This window comes from Bombyx mori, chromosome 12 (genome assembly GCF_030269925.1).
Source record: "Bombyx mori chromosome 12, ASM3026992v2".
In the NCBI taxonomy this organism is placed as follows: domain Eukaryota; kingdom Metazoa; phylum Arthropoda; class Insecta; order Lepidoptera; family Bombycidae; genus Bombyx; species Bombyx mori.
In genome coordinates this window covers 11547307-11564428 of record NC_085118.1, presented here as the reverse complement: position 1 = coordinate 11564428, position 17122 = coordinate 11547307, and the positions used below count along the sequence as shown (strand labels likewise).

General features: G+C 35.3%; 1 protein-coding gene across 5 annotated transcripts; it reads left to right on the top strand.

Annotated features, from left to right (window-relative positions):
• Positions 1-883: 883 nt before the first annotated feature.
• serpin-13 (serine protease inhibitor 13) lies at positions 884-16714 on the top strand. Of its 5 annotated transcripts, NM_001146233.1 has the most exon segments (10): positions 5321-5419; positions 7440-7527; positions 7872-8005; positions 8645-8722; positions 9157-9379; positions 12225-12365; positions 12709-12797; positions 14231-14659; positions 15471-15582; positions 15585-15697. In NM_001146233.1, coding segments are annotated over 9 exon segments (1302 nt in total). In that variant the 5' UTR covers positions 5321-5419; positions 7440-7441; the 3' UTR covers positions 15595-15697.
• Positions 16715-17122: the final 408 nt, after the last annotated feature.

Here is a 17122-nt window from a genome sequence, read left to right as displayed (position 1 = left end):
TCTATAGCTTCCTGTAAAAATAATATATGAAATATCTAGTAAATGATTATAATTAGGTTTAAAACAGCAATAATATATTTAATAAAAAGTTGACATTGAGAGATCTGAAATAATGATTGCTTCAAAATGTATTTTATAGGGCAATATAACTTTGAATGACCATATTGTAAGTTTTCTTGATAATATTTAACTGGAACCCCAGTGCATAGCTTGATTCTTATTCGGAATTAGTAAATTTAATAATGGTATTGTTCGCCATTGCATTTTGGGGACAAAAATACCCCTGCATTCCATGTTGTTGAATTCTTTAAAGAGGTATTCCCTATATTGCGTAGTTAATCGAATGAGTTAGTGTGTATTTTAATCAATTTAAATTACTAGTGTAATTTACTGCTTAAAAATATAATTACCTACTTAATAATATATATTTATCTACTAGTATTGGAGTTATATATTTTAATTGAAAATTTTATAGTTCAGTGAATGAAAATTTGTGAAATTCAATAACCTTATTCAATTTAAAGAATTTCCAATGTTCAAGTTTCTTTGGTTTTCAATTGTAAATTAGAAGTTGTCATGGTAATGTTTTATTGTGTGGACAAGTCTACCAAGTAAGCAATTGCATATGTAAGTCGATTTGGCAGATAAATTGATTGATCAACATGATGAAATTGTTAATTTTAATTACATATGCAGTCTTTGACATCGAAATAATATAGCAATCATCAAAAAGATATAAGAGAAGTATAAAGACACAATATAAGAAAGATGAAGATAAACAGAATGAAAATTTGAAAGTGTTAATTTCTTTCTTGCGTGTATTGTATTCAAGGTAGTAGCGTAATTATATATTTTAAAAATTCACAAGAAAAAAGAGCTGTCTTTTTTTTTTTTACAAGAAACTTATTTTCATTTTCCGATTGTACTCTAGACAACCTTTGTTGCGATCGAAAGGGATCCGAATAAATGTTAACGTGAACAGTGATTAAGCTAAATTGCATTCAATTGCTGACATTTTTGTTAGAAATACATATTGTGCTTTTGTTATTTAAATCGTAAGTTTTGTGTGTGTGTATTTTAAGTTAGACTCAGTAACAGAGTGAAACTGATTTAAGTACAGTGTACTTCAGGTAGTCTTATGAGGAGTCATGGATTTTTAAGACTGATCAATTTTCATTATTAAGTTACACTACATAGTTCAAGTAAATAATAATAATAGTATAGTTTGTGTGCGTGTGTGTGTATGTGTGTTGTTTATGTATCTTGATGTTTATATGTACATTTAATATTTTAATGCCTTTTGGTGGACAGAGATCACTAGTCGATTCATATTTTGTAAAGAATTATTAGTTTGTAGACAGATAAATACTTAGTTTCTAGAGAAATTATCCTTTATTGCTATGAGGACTGAACCATTATTATTCTGCACTTTATGCACTTATAATATCATATTTCTCTTCGTTAATAATTTGAATGAGTTTGTATTAATTTATATTAAAAAATCATAGTGATCTCTATACCTTTAGGCAATAAATATACAATGTGTGCTTCAACGAAATGCTCTTCTTCATTATGGACGTAATCCTTGTATTGTGTTTTTTTAATAGACCAATTATGACACCGATTTAACGTCCTGTAATAAACTTTGTGGTTGCACATATAGTGGTGTGAGGTTGCATGTTTAAAAATGCAGCTGAATAAAATATTAACCCTTCCTCTTAAAAGATGTAATTACAGTTGATTCAGCGATATCTTAATTTTTATTTACGTTTATTTCATTAACACTCTACCACAGCTGTTTGTTGAACTATATTGATAGAAAGACAGAAGTCAAAGTCTTGTTTTATTTTAATTTATATCAATATATGTAATTTAACTATATTAATCTTTTGAATTACATATTTTCTTATAAAATAACACTTTTTTTAACAGATAGAAATGAGATTAATATTTCTTGTGCGTTTGAAATCGTTTTCATAGTTGGTTGCCATTTTTCTCCCGAGAAAGCTCATTACGTCACTCTGTTTCTGAGTCCGTAATTTTAGAAGTTGCCTACCGCCTTTAAATTATGTCATAGGATAATTATTAACTATGTAACATAACAGACTTGGTTATACTATTAGTGTAGTCAGAATAGAAGTAAGAGATTTTAAGTCAAAGAAACAAGTTAAATTGTTTAAAATGTGTTATTATTTATGTCGTAAAGTATTAAAAACGGTTATTTCTTATTAATTAGTTTGTAACGGATAGCAATCGTCTGTATTTTAAAGCTAAATATTTTTCTTGTCGAGCCAAGTCTACATTCATTCTTTCATACAATGATTGATTGATTCTTGTGTAAAAATTGTAGTAATTATTAATAAAAACTTATAACTTTATGAAGTAGGTACCAGTTTTCTTCTTTTTTTTTGCAATTGATATTATTTTCTACAGATTTAACACAGAATCATTCAAACACTCAAATTCAAGCAGAGAATATTTGTATGTGTTTAATACATAATGTTCATTATCTGTTGTTAAATAAAAAAAGATATTAATATCTTTTTTTTTTTAGTACTTGGCTCCTTCATGTTATTGTGAATACAATTTCCATTTTCTACACTCTATCGCATTTATAGTTAAGTTGTTTGTTGTATGTACCAATTTCATGTGTGTAACAAGTCGGTATTTCAATATTGAAAATTACTGGTTTTGCATAAGTTATATGCATTTATAGAATAATATTAATGACATTTTTAATATTAAAAATGTAGTGGAAATTCTTTTCTTTTTTTAATAATCTGACCCCAGAGCTAATTTAAATATCCTATGTTTATGATTCCATCACACAAAGTATCGTTTGTATATAAATGTTGACTTTGTAAATGTCGCTGATTGACGTGTTCCTACATGTATAGTTGTGGCCATAGTACCTACTGGCGTGATTCTTTTAATGATAATTAAGATACGTTATGATAAAGTGTAGAAAATTATGAATAGATGTTTCCATTTTGATATGAAATCGGTAAAATAATATTTCCTCTCATTTTAATTGTATGTACCACATTTGATCTATATCTACCAATATTTATAAAAGATTGAACATTTTGTGTTTTATTTTTTCACACACTCCAATAATAAAGTTTCCCGCATTAATAAGTTATAAGATAGCGAAGCGTCCATTACCGAATACTGGGTATTCGTCTCGGGTATTTTCGATTCGCGTTTTTGGAAGTGCAACTGTATCCATGCCCTGTCTGGATTTTTTTTGTTTTTTTTCTTGCTTAGATGGGTGGACGAGCTCAGCCCACCCGGTGTTAAGTGGTTACTGGAGCCCATAGACATCTACCACGTAAATGCGCCACCCATCTTGAGATATAAGTTCTAAGGTCTCTGTATAGTTACTGCTCCACCCTTCAAACCGAAACGCATTACTGCTTCACGGCAGAAATAGGCGGGGTGGTGGTACGTACCCGTGCGGACTCACAAGAGGTCCTATCACCAGTAATCACAAACGAAACGCAATATTAATAGTGACACGAAAATATGGGCAATTTTTGTCCAAAAAGAGGGACAGGGCGATCAAAACCGAATGAGAGTGAGAAAGCGTGAACGTCGCACAGTGCCATGGAGCAAGAGGAGTGAGAAAGGGAGATCGAAAAAAATACACGCTATTAGTTAATGTATTCGTTTAGTAGTTACTTATTAAAACTTTAGAAGGCAATATTATATAATAGTTCTGTCGCATAACGTCTTAAACTACAGTAAACGCAGATCTTTTTTATATTTACATTATCATTAGTATGTATGTAGTGTGTAAACAGGGAGTTAAATTTATAAATAAACATTGTAAATCATCCTATACTTAGCAGTTGTTCCTATTCAGAGTAAATACCTAATATATTTGTTATCTTTTTGTTAATTTACAATTTTTTATGTTAATTCGTTGCAGGTTAGGAAATTTTATTATTAGGGGTTAAAGTGATCAAGATTCTACAAACTGTGTGAAAGCATTTTGTACTGCCTCCTGGAAAGAAAACTTTTTATCACGTACAAAATTATCCAAATCACGAAAAATATGGTAGTCCGCTGGAGCAAGGTCTGGCGAATACGGAGGGTGACGAATGGTTTCAAATTGCAGTTCCTGTAGAGTTAAAACTTTACAGTGCTGTACGAGGCCTCGCGTTATCATGGAGCAATAATGGTGAAGATCGATACATGAGTCGGGGCTGTTTCACTGTAAGTTTTGCTATCATTGCACGTCCACATATCTAAGAAAAAAGAAAAAAAAAAGAGTTCAGCCCAGTAGACATCTGCCGTTATTGCTTGACCATATCGGAGAAAGCTATAGTGAATAACACCATGCTGAGACCACCAAACAGTTACCATTACCTTTTCATTGATAAGCTTTCCTTAGGACACTGTTGCGGCGTTTGATCTGGGGTCAGCCATCGCACTTTTCATCACATGTCACAATTCGACCCAATATTCATTCATTTCTGTATCGATTCAACAAGACAACACAAGTTTCAACAAGCGTTTCTTTCTGCAGAACAGTCAAATCATGAGGCATCCATTTTGATTTGACGCAAATGAGTCAATATTGTTGGTAATACGTTAAACCATGCCACTAATTCCTGGGTAGTTTGTGTCGGATCGGCTTCTCCTCTCTTTCAATTGATGGTTATTCACATGTGTGGGCGGTCTTCCACGTGGTTCGTTCTTCAGATCAAAATTTCCATCACGAAAGCGTTTAAACCAAAATTGCACGGTGCGTTCATTAGCAATCCCCTCTCCCCTCTCCAAACGCAAAATTGATATTGCGAGCCGTTTTTGCAGTGTTAGTTCCGCGTCGGAACTCTTATTCCAAAGTCACTTGAATTTTCGAAGTTCATACCTATAAAAATTGGAATTTTAGATCGTATAAACTGCGGAGAAAAGTCAATATCGATTGCAAATTCATTAAATTTTGCCCACTGAGTTTCTCGCCGGATCATCTCAGTGTGTTGCGTTTCCGATCCGGTGGTAGATTCTGCGATCTTGCTCTTGCTAGGCCCTAGCAGCTAGGGTAGGTAGCTAAAATTAATTCCGTCAAATACCTCACATTAATTTATAGCATATTGTTTCTATTCCACGAAATGACATTAATTTAAATTTAACGTGTTTTAGGTATACTGACTTCCGGTTTAGAGAAAATACGAAAAGAAAATTGTTTTGAAGCTTCGTCGGTCCGGGTCGAAAAAATAAATGCTTTTGTTACGATGTCTGACCTACAAAGTATGAACGATTCATTCCGTTATGTTTCTCTCAAGGTTACAATGCTTTATTAGTACTCGCAGTCGGTTTACTAACTGACTCGTGGAAGCGGTCAGTCGTGTTTTGTTTATTAAATAAGCGCGACCAATATTATTTTGTGCAGATTCACATTGTACTGCGGTCGGTAAGAAAATTATCATTTCTAGACATATTAACATACCTAGAAATTATCTAAAACCATTGAAATGTCTGCGTGTACTGCATATATTTTTATAACTACGATTTTTAAAATTAATGTGTCTTAGGTAGTATGTTGTGTGAATTACTTTAGCCAAATAAAATGATAATGGAATTGTTATCCTATAATCAATAGAAAATAATAACTGCTGCTAAAGATGTTATGGTAAATCACGTAATAAAGTCGTTAAAAATCACAATATTAGCTAGCCTGAATAATTTTCGTGTGGGCTTATTGAGTTACTAAAGACAATTTTATTTATTTAAAATGACCAATTTCAACTTTGTAATAGTATTTTGCTATTATAATTGTACAATTTTACAATAGGTATTGTCAAAATTAAACAATTATTTACCCTACAAATTCTAGTGATTTGCTTAGATTAACTCTTTTTTGTCAATAAACAGTTACAAATCGAATTAAAATGACTCGGTATTATTTCCCTTTCGCCACAGAAATACTGCAAATTTGAAATTAATTGATCGGTTAATATTGGTTGGTTGAATAAATGTAAGAAAAAACTTACCGATAGGTTTTTTAAGTGATTGATGCTTATTTTGTGATACGATCGTACGATATCACTACTTGTTATAAAATAAAGTCCTCTGCCGCGTGTCTGTCTGTCTGTTTGTCTCTTCGCGATTAACTTAAAAATTACTACAAGCATTTTCATACGGTTTTCACCAATAGATATACTGATTTTTGAAGAAGGTATATAATTATTTAGGTGCTAGGTACATATATTGGCTAAAATATAAGGATATTTGTCGGAGGTTTCGAAAAAAACTAGGCCGCCTGGGAGGTTTCTTCAGCTACCTAAGCCCTTTGAGATAAAATAATTTTATAGTGAGATATTCTACTTTTATTGATCTACAAATAAGTCGGCGGTGGCAAATGTCTATCTTTGAAAGATAACTTACTATGCCCATTACTCGTGTAAGTTTTAAAAAATTAGTCATGTATAATGCGATAATTGCAAAGCAAATTAGACGGATACAGTATTAATCCTTATCATTTTAAATACGTTAAAGGCCTTAGGAATTTCATGCACATTATTAACCTCTGTTACACTATATAGGTAGGTAATTTAAATGCATATCATTACGAGCGTTTTAATTTCTTTTATGTTCAAAATATATGCTTCTAAACAATATTATAAAAAGGAAAGGTTAGATTTTTGTTTTTTGCGTTCTTTTGTATTGTTTTTGTTACTGTCAGGTCCAGATTTGTATAAAAGAAAATTCAATAAGATTAATAATAAATTATGTTATGGTCCCCGAAGCGAAGCGAAGGCGGGTCGTAGTGTTACTACATATATTAAGTTATTTATAAGTTACTTAGGCTTTACAAATGAATATCCTACAAGCAGAGTATAGTGGTGTTACCTTGTTGAAACTGGGAATACATGGGATGAATTATTTAACATTAAGATTCTCTGACCTAATTATTTACTCGTTCTAATGATTTTTTTTAAACTTAATTTGTAAAGTTAATTTCGTCAAGATATTGTGATAAACAGCTTTTCTGTAATACATAATACTTTATTTTAGTAGAATCGATAACCTGCTGACATTGGTAAAGCATTGGAAACGACCTTATCGTATGCGAAACATTAATATGCCTATCTTCATATTGTAATAAATTTCTTTCAATGAACTACTGCTGGTTGCGACATTCTTAAAATTTCATGTACATTCTTTGTAAGGACTTAACTTCAACATCTTTTATTTGCAAATAAGGAAAGTGCGTTAGTGGCTTAGTAAGGGAAATAGAGGATCGAGGTACTGAACAGGGCAGAGTTAGACAATGTCCAAAATATAGTGCAATGCAAAGAAAGTTTATTTCCGCCTTAGCACCTTTCGTAGAGGCAGCTCCCTTTTATCACCTGGCTCTTTTAAATTCTCTGGTAAGGTGGACTGCTTACGGCTCACTGGTCATTACTATCATAATTTATTATATTTTCAGAAAATGCGACGAAAAATCCAATTCTTTCTGTGCTGTAAACTTATCATCGGAACATGGTGTAACACTATGGACGGAGTAACAACAAAAGCGTAAGTGGAATTTTAGAAATCAATTGATTAGGTATATTTCTCTAGTATATAACATAAAGGTACACCAAGAAAGAAATATTTTAATAAAATTAGCACAATATTATACCACTAGATTATCGTAACCTATGCAACATGAAATCATTATCACGAAGGAGCTTTAGCTGTGGTTGTTTTGTATTGTATGCTCCATTGGTAGTACAATCAGGATTTTTATTTAATTTTGATGGTCCCGTCATCTCTACTTTACCGTGAAATGTAAAGTCCGTAATTTACAGGGTGTTTTATAGGTCATTTTTCTATACTCCAAATTATGTATTAAATACCAAAAACGTTATTAATTACAGAAATTCCTCAGAGGCTCAATTTCAACCAAATTATTTGGCAGACTCAGTCAACAATTTTGGGTACAAATTACTTTTAAAAATGATGGAGCAAAACAAGAATGAAAACATCGCATTGTCTCCGACCGGTATTGCTGGTAAATTTTGTTTTTCCTGAATAAATGTGTTGAATAATAAGGACTAAAAACACGAATACTGTAGAGAATTAGTGTACATCAGATTTATGATATCAATCAAATTTAAGTTAATTTGTCTTATAACTCGTGAACACCTTAAAAACACGTGATTTATGAAAGATCGTTGTTCTAGTACAATTTGTAGGTAACTATTATCAATAGTAGATCTGTATTGAAGTATTTAGACAAGACGCATTCTATTTTACAATAATTTTGTTACGTAGACATTTTTCGGAGTTCAGATCCTACTGATAAGCTGTGATTGAAACCCAAATACATGATAAGATGAATAGGCATTGAGGCATGACACTCAAGTCAGAGCAAGAATTCTTCAAACCTTCATTAATTGATTCGCGGCCGAAATAGAAATTATATCCAGTTCTTCAGACCAGAATTATCCGGTACTTAGCGCCAGAAATAAACACGATATTATAAATCGTGCACTGAATTCTGTTTAAGACTTACATTCACGCATTAGTATTTAGCATGACCCTTCCTTTATGCCTCAAATAAATGTTCTTAGTATTGTTGATATGAATCATTCTTTCCTATTTTAATAGTAAACAAATGTTTGTACTGTTTTCTATGTATTCTTATCAGGATTACTGGCAATGACACTTCTCGGTAGTGTGGGAAGTACATACGACGAGCTCGCCACAAGCCTCGGTTTTTCTCAAGGTAGGCTTTCATTGTTTTGAAGCAATAATTAGATAAATACATTTTTTCTTATAGACACCATTGTTTTAACCTACCTTGCTTATGAGGTTTTATGAAGTCTGTGGTTAATCCTGACTCACGCCGGTCACTATTTCCTGTCCATCTACCTCAGTAGGTACGGTATCACTTGTAAAAAATCAGATCACTGCTAAAGTATTGTACTATTTGTATATTCATACGGTAGCTGTTTCTTGTAGTTTTTTTTCCTATGAAAGCTCTTTGTCAATTTAAAACAAAAGAGAACCGTTTGCTTTCGCAATGAGGCTACTGACCTATAGTACTTACCTTGAGAACGGATTTCAACAGACACAACGTTGTTCTTCTGTTTTAAGTGTAGACAAAATTTTAAGTGCAATTTTAGGTTTGAATTTTTTTGTGTATTTTGTTTTTTCCAGACATATTGGCCAATCGAAACCACCACGAGCAGTTCGGTGAGCTGCTTCAACAATTGAACGATAATGAAACGAACTCCAAAACATTGTATGCAGATGCCATGTTTGTTGATTCACAAACCCGGATCCGGTCCGTTTTTAAAGATTATTTGACGACCGTGTACCACGGGGAAGCCCGCGGTGTCAACTTCACACAAAAGAATGAAGTCAAACAAATGATAAATGAGTGAGTTTTTGTCATTTTCGTTTATCCTGTCATTGAAACTTTTGTATTAACTAGGCTTAATTACTATTTCACAATGGTCTTGTATACTTACTTTAGTTCCTTTTGAAAAACTTAAATAGACATATCCTGACATATCACAAGATTTTACATAACAATCACGTGTCCATTCTTATGTCATATTTTCTGGTATCTACGACTGGGCTGAACTTTAATTTCATACCTCAAAATACGCGGTGGCATCCATATGGCCAGAGTCTACGAATTCCGGTAACATGTAGGGAACTGTCGTCTTGTGCTAATATTATTGTTAGTTATGATGTCGACAGCAGTTTTTATTACTCTTCAAAAACAATCGAAAAACGTGAATATGCATATTTTGAATATATTTTTATTAGTTCCTATATCAAATCTTTATTGTGTAACTTTATAAACTCCATCCAGATCTTTGTAAAACAATCCACGTGCAATCACTCCTGTAATATCATTTTAACCTGGGTTATGTACATCAAAAACAAATTCTTATACACTTACATTTGTCGAACACAATCGACCAATATCACTGAACTGAGATTGAGGTGCATTCGGGAAACAAATTCGAACCCGTAAATAACTTTTCTAGTATTCGTTAACTGGATGAGGTGACGATTATCGAAAAATAATAATACATTATTGTACATAATATGCAACGTGATTTTAAAACACGGTTTTTTTTTCGAAAATACCAAGTTCTACGTTTGACGTAAGGTGTGAATCAACATGATTAATTATTGGTTAGCTATTTTTAAGTCAAATTGTGGTATTGACTCTGCGAATGTATTTGTATTTTTCTGTAAAAACCACACTGAGCTAGCTTACTTTATTAATGGAAGCCGGATTCATATAAGCGCATAGTAGACATTTATTTATTTATTCCCCCTTGTAGGTAGACGCGAATACGGCCCACCTGATGGTGAGTGGATACCGTCGCCCGTGGATTTCAGGAATACCAGGGGAAGAGCCAAGCCGCTACCTACCGTTAAGTACTCTCTCCACAAGCCTCGCTTGAAGAAGGATATGTCATAGCGCTCGGGAAACACCGTGGAGGGGAGCTCATTCCAAAGCCGGATGGTACGTGGCTAAAAGATCTCTGGAAACGCACTGTGGATGAACGCAGTTGCTCCTGGTAATTTGGATGAACTCTACTCCGGTGGCTACAATATCTCAGAGCATTCCCCTTGGAACAAGCGGTAGAAAATACAGAGGGGGAGGGAGGGAGTAAATAGTTAAAATACTTTTTTCAAATTTCTAAAGTTGAACATAATATTTTTATAATAAATAAAGTATCTTAGATTAGAAACTCGACTCGGCTGGCCGATCCTTCGGCTGGTCGTAGGACCGTCGAGGCGATTCGCCCGGTTCTTGTGAACTGGGTGAATCGTGACAGAGGACGCCTCACTTTCCGGCTCACGCAGGTGCTCACTGGGCATGGTTGCTTCGGTGAGTTCCTGCACCGGATCGGAGCCGAGCCGACGGCAGAGTGCCACCATTGTGGTTGCGACTTGGACACGGCGGAGCACACGCTCGTCGCCTGCCCCGCATGGGAGGGGTGGCGCCGTGTCCTCGTCGCAAAAATAGGAAACGACTTGTCGTTGCCGAGCGTTGTGGCATTGATGCTCGGTGACGAGTCGTGCACCATCTCGCTAAAGGAGGCGGCGGGGCGCGTGAGAGACGCACAGGCCCGCCGCCGTCGAGCTCGGGCCAGGGAGGCGGATCCCGCCCAAGCCCTGGCCCTCTAAGTGTTTCGGGTCTCCCTCACATGTCGGCCTGAGGACCGGCGAAGGGGGCCTAAGAAGACGACGTGCAAGCTGCTCTGCACGCGTTTTATGCATGGGCATCCGGGTGATGGAAGGCCGGCTATCCTCAACCCACACTGGTTCTGACCCAGCGGGGTATTCCGTAGGATAGACCATTCTAACCGGCGCCATCTAGGCGGGCTTCGGTTAGCCTGCCGACCGAGAGGGCTGGTGGTCGTGGCGCCGACGACCGCCAGTCCGGCGTCCCGGAGGGGAGGGTGATGGGAGAGATGTGCTCCGCACTAAGCGCTTCACTTTCCCCCCTTTGCCTTTTCATGAGTTTTGTCTCATGCGAGGTTTGGACGTTGGTTGTTGAGAGACAGGAGGTTTTAGTCGGTTCGACTCCGACATGCCCCGCCCTCCATCCCCAGTGAAGGGCGGAAGTCCGGCGATTTCCTCCTGACAAAAAAAAAAATAAAAATTAGGAACTCAGTGATCTTGACTTCCACTTCCACTGGTATAAACTTCCGTGTATTCAGCCGTTTTTTCATAATTATTGACACCATGAAATATACTGGTAGCTCATAACTTATTTTATTAACTTTATTACTGGTGGTAGGACCTCATGTGAGTCCGCACGGGTAGGTACCACCGCCCCGCCTACTTCTGCCGTGAAGCAGTAATGCATTTCGGTTTGAAGGGTGGGGCAGCCGTTGTAACTATACTGAGACCTTAGAACTTATATCTCAAGGAGTGTGGCGCATTTACGTTGTAGTTGTCTATGGGCTCCTGTAACCACTTAACACCAGGTGGGCTGTGAGCTCGTCCACAAATCTAGGCTATAAAAAAAAAAGTCTATAGTCTTAATGATCTTCCGTACACGGTAATTAAGCTTCTCTTGGCTGCATCTCTTCTCAGTTTCTAGTTAAGCGCCATGGCGCCATTTCAGCTTTCAGTCTCCCGCTTGTGTGGAGAAAAATCTGAATCTACGTCATTCTTACGCCTTCTACATAGAGTATTTTTGTTAAGTTTGTTGCGTGATTTAAATAATATTTGAATTGAGTCAATTTCAGGTGGGTCAAAGCGCAAACGCAGGCAAAGATTGAAGATTTTTTAAAACAATCACTACCAGAGGCAACAAAGGTGGTATTGCTAAGCGCTCTCTACTTCAGCGGACAATGGGCATCACCCTTTATTCCGGAATACACATTTAAGTGAGTTTCGATTTGCCATGTTAACCGTGAATTATTTGCTAGTTTTTTGTTTATCATCACAAAATTTCTCATATTATCTGAAAATATCAATTAAATTAATAACAATCCAATTTACAAAAAAAAAATTACATAACCTATGCGATGATCTACCAATAAAACATAGAGTTAAAAATAGCGGCCCTATAAAGTCTATGTACCTAACGTCTCAATTGTAAATTTATTAATGAACATTGTCGAGGTAAGGTATTTCAATTGATCGATATGTCTCACAATGAATAAAAAAAAACTACAACGGCAAACGTGTTAATCGAAAAGTTAACTGAATTTTTTCTCTTTTTTCCAGGATGCCGTTTAAGAAACCTGAGGGCGAAGTAATGGCCGACCTTATGCTTAATTTAGGAGACTTCGATTACATTTTCTCTGAAAAAGACGGTAATTCGTTATAATATAAAAAGATTTTGTTTTTAGAGCACTCTAGCTAGAAAGTGAAATGGTCATGGCCTAAAGGATAAGGTGTAGGTACTCTCATCGAGCGATGCGATTATACCGGTATTCAAATCACGCAACCATGTAACAATTTGTTGAAATAAAAAAAGTACCTGACAACAAGTTCACGAAAGACTTACCTACAAGGAGGAGGAATAACATCGTGTCCTAAAAATTAAACTCACAAGAATTGTAATTGGCCTTAGCACTATACAATGTGGCAACAAACATGAACCACTTCGAGGTGAAGAGCGGCATTCACGCTGTGATATCTATAGTCTCTTGTAACGACTTTACACCAGATTCCACACGTTTACGCAATAAATAAATAAATCCGAGTGAATTTAAATAGAAATATGATTTATACATTCACTTCTGATCGATTCGTGCCTTCGATTCTCACCTCGGGACAACATTCGTGCAATGGACAAGTTCGTTGGTTCATTGTCTGGCTTTTTATTTTCTATATATTATATACAGGGTGTTACACAATTACCCTTAAAGCCGAAAAGAGGTTAAATGAGGCCCTGTAACGAATCCATTCACAATATTTAAGAACCGTAGTAACGCTGTATAACATATCCCAAAAAATATTATTATGTTCACTGATGTGCAAACTCTATTTCAGTAAAATTAAAGAGTAAGCTACGCAGAACGTACCTACATTTGAAAACAGTTGTAGAACATCGAATAAAAGATTTGAAATTGACAACATATATTTTTTTTCCAACTTGACATTTTTTGAAGCCAGTACTTGAGTATAATGACAACCTTGTATTGAGGTAGCAAACATTTATAAATATATTAAAGTAGACAATTATTCAGTAAAAAAGGTACGTAGGCCTTTCTGTTAAATAATCTTGTTCCCTGACATGACAGCTTCCTAGGATTGACAAAATTTTTGGCTTTGATAATTAATTATACTTTTACGGGCTATTTTGTAACACATTGTATAATATGTATGTATATAATTCTACTGTACGTGTGTATGTCACTGAACTCCTCTTAAGCGGCTGGGCCTTAGAGTATACATACATAGCTTATGTATACTCTAAGGGCTGGACCGATTTGAATTTTTTTTTGTGCGTTTGGGTGGCGCCCTGGAAGGTTTAGATTCCCAAATCAGCCCGGCAGATGGCGCTGCAGTCGGTATCTAGGTTATTTATCTATACTGCAACTAAACGGCTGGACCGACTTGAACCAATTTTTGTGTATGCATTCACAGGACAACGTCTGTCGGGTCCGCTAGTATATGTATATTTTCGAACGTATATGAGTATGTATATCGGTCCTCGGTTCTCTTAATATAGGGATTCCTAATATGAGGCCGGATGACTGCGCGTGACTTGTTCCAGATTATTATCATTATTTTATTTCAGGTTTGCATATGATCGCACTACCGTACAACGACTCTACAACCGTTATGTACGCTCTCAAACCTAGATTACCAATGAAACTAAGCCTTTTTGATCTGATGAAAAAACTAGACTACAATAAGATTGACGAACTAATTAATAAAATGAACGAAAGAAAGGCTGTTGTGCGATTCCCTAAAATGGACTTGGAGAGCAACGTTAATCTAGACAAAGCACTGAAAGCTGTCGGAATCAAGTCTATGTTCAGTCCCGACGAAGCTAATTTTGCTTTGATGATAGATTCGTCTGATGATAAAAAAGAAAACGAGGTAGTTATTAGATCGAGATTCGGTCACGAGCAGTCAAGAATGTTAAAAGACGCATTGAACAGTTTACCCAATCCGGGAGTGTACGTCGACTCCGTTTTACATAACGTCAAGATTACTGTTAACGGTAAGTCCTATTATCGAGTTTGATTCAAATGTCCGTCGGTCAATATAAACGTTTCCTTATTTTGTTCTTCTATCACCGCCATTCCACTCAGAGGCTGTGGGCGATATTCTAATCGACAAAATTTGTAAATAAGTCTATTCTAGGAACTATAAAACGCATCGAAAATAAATTAGTAGGCGATGTCATTCCATATGTAACTGGCGTATGATAATTTGCACGGTATGCATACAGTTTCTTGTTCAAATTAAAACCATGATTTACTGTACCTACTGAATATTTTTTTATAATTATAAAATCATTTAAAAAGACGCAACGAAAATCTTCTCGAACAATAGTTAACAATACCAATATGTTTTTATATGTATGTATTTGATAAAGGTGATACGGAACCCCGTCACTGTATGCACGACACGAACTTTCCCTATTTCTTTCTTTACCTTTCATATTGTAGTGTGTTTTTAGTTTATAAATTTATTATTATTAGTATTTCATTTAAGACTTGCTCTAAAGCTCTAAACGTTAAGACGTCCGGTGCATTCGCATCGAGCGATGCGACTGTGTTCGAATCCCGCAGGCAAATAGCAAAATTTCAAATGAAATACGTACATAACAAATGTTCATGACTTCCTTCCTCGATGAAGTAATAAATTTTTTCATTTACAATTGAGACAGAAACCTCAAGTCGCAAGGTTTCCGTTTATGGGCTCTAGAAACCACTTAACAAAGACCGGTTGTTCGGGTCTAAACATGTTTAACTTAACTGTTGCATTTTCTATTCCTTGTTTGTTAAATTACAAAACTTCCTTAATAGAATTCGGAACGGAAGCTGTGGCGGCGACGGCCGGGATATTGGCGCGATCAGCTGAACAGTTCTACGCGGACTCCCCGTTCTACATATTCATTCGGAACGAGAAGACCAAACTAGTGACCTTTAGTGCCGTCGTATACGATCCTACGATATAGAAACAGTTCACTACCAACAAACTACTTAATAATAAATGTATTTATTATAGGATAATAATATTTGATACTATAAAATTTTGTCGCTTGGTAAATGAGAAACTTGCGGGTACTTTTCATTATTTAGATCTTCGTTTGAATGTTTTTATTTTATTTTTAAATTACGACCATTGCTCACTCTGTCCATCTTTATTACGATCTTCTGTGACCGGTTATATAAGGTTGATGCTTCTGTCCGCCTTAAAATTCGGTCTTAACATTAGTATTCAAAGTACCGTCGTACTAAATTAAATAAAACCCCAAAATCGTTTTTAAAACAACATACATATACATATTACTATACTTATATTGTCTATTATACTTCTGCCTCCTTTTTTTTTATTGCCCTTGTAGGCAAATGAGCATACGGCCCACCTGATAGTGAGTGGTTACCGTCGCCCATGGACTCCAGCAATGCAATAATCTAGGGATCATAGCTGTACATAATTTTGCGTAGAAAACTTACAAGATTTGGAAATTAAAATTTACTTAGGCATTTTGTGTCGCTTCCTGAGAATATTCTTTTTTGGCAAAACTTAAAAAAATGACAATAGATTGAGACTAACAAATTCGTTTTTGAAAAATATATTATTTTTGTTTTAATATTTTTTTAAATCATGCCGTCTTCTTGAGGCAAAAGCATCGAGAGTTTGAGGTTCCTATTGGATTCACAATCCAGACAGAACTAAATATCATAACCGTTATAATACTGTTAGGAAAACTACCTTTTTTTAGCCATTGCAGCCAACAAAATACTGGTTAGTTACAGTCGCAGCAAAAAAGCCAGTAATTTGTATTAGAATCACAACAAAAAACTTACATCGTACATCGGTATAACAACAAAAACTAAACGGACTATTTTAATTTAAGCTTCGCAGCGTTTACTGCACATAAACATATTTATCATTTTATATTGTTTAATAAGTTAAATTAAAATAATAATTATTACTATGTATTCATTACGCTGCGTACAAGACTTACTATAATAAGATGCATTGATATAAGTAAAACTTGTATTTTAATAGTAATGAAATAAAAAAAAGAAACGATACCAAAGATTCCACTTTAACTTGGCAATACCTACTTGCGACTTTCGTTCAAATGCTCTGAGGAATTATTTGAAAAAAACACTCCATCATCTTCACCCTACTACTTACCTCCTAAAAAGGCAGTGCTCATCATCAGATATTTTTTTCCAAGTACCACTTGACTGAGTGAACTCTCACTTACTACAACTATTGCAGCAATATGGGGGTTTAAAAAACTAATACTATCTACCTAGCTATCTTTATTTTACTGGTGGTAGGACCTCTTTAGTCCGCACGAGTAGGTACCACCACTCTGCCTATTTCTGCCGTGAAGCAGTAATGCGTTTCGGTTTGAAGGGTGGGGCAGCCGTTGACTATACTTGAGACCTTAGAACTTATATCTCAAGGTGGGTGGCGCATTTATGTTGTAGATGTC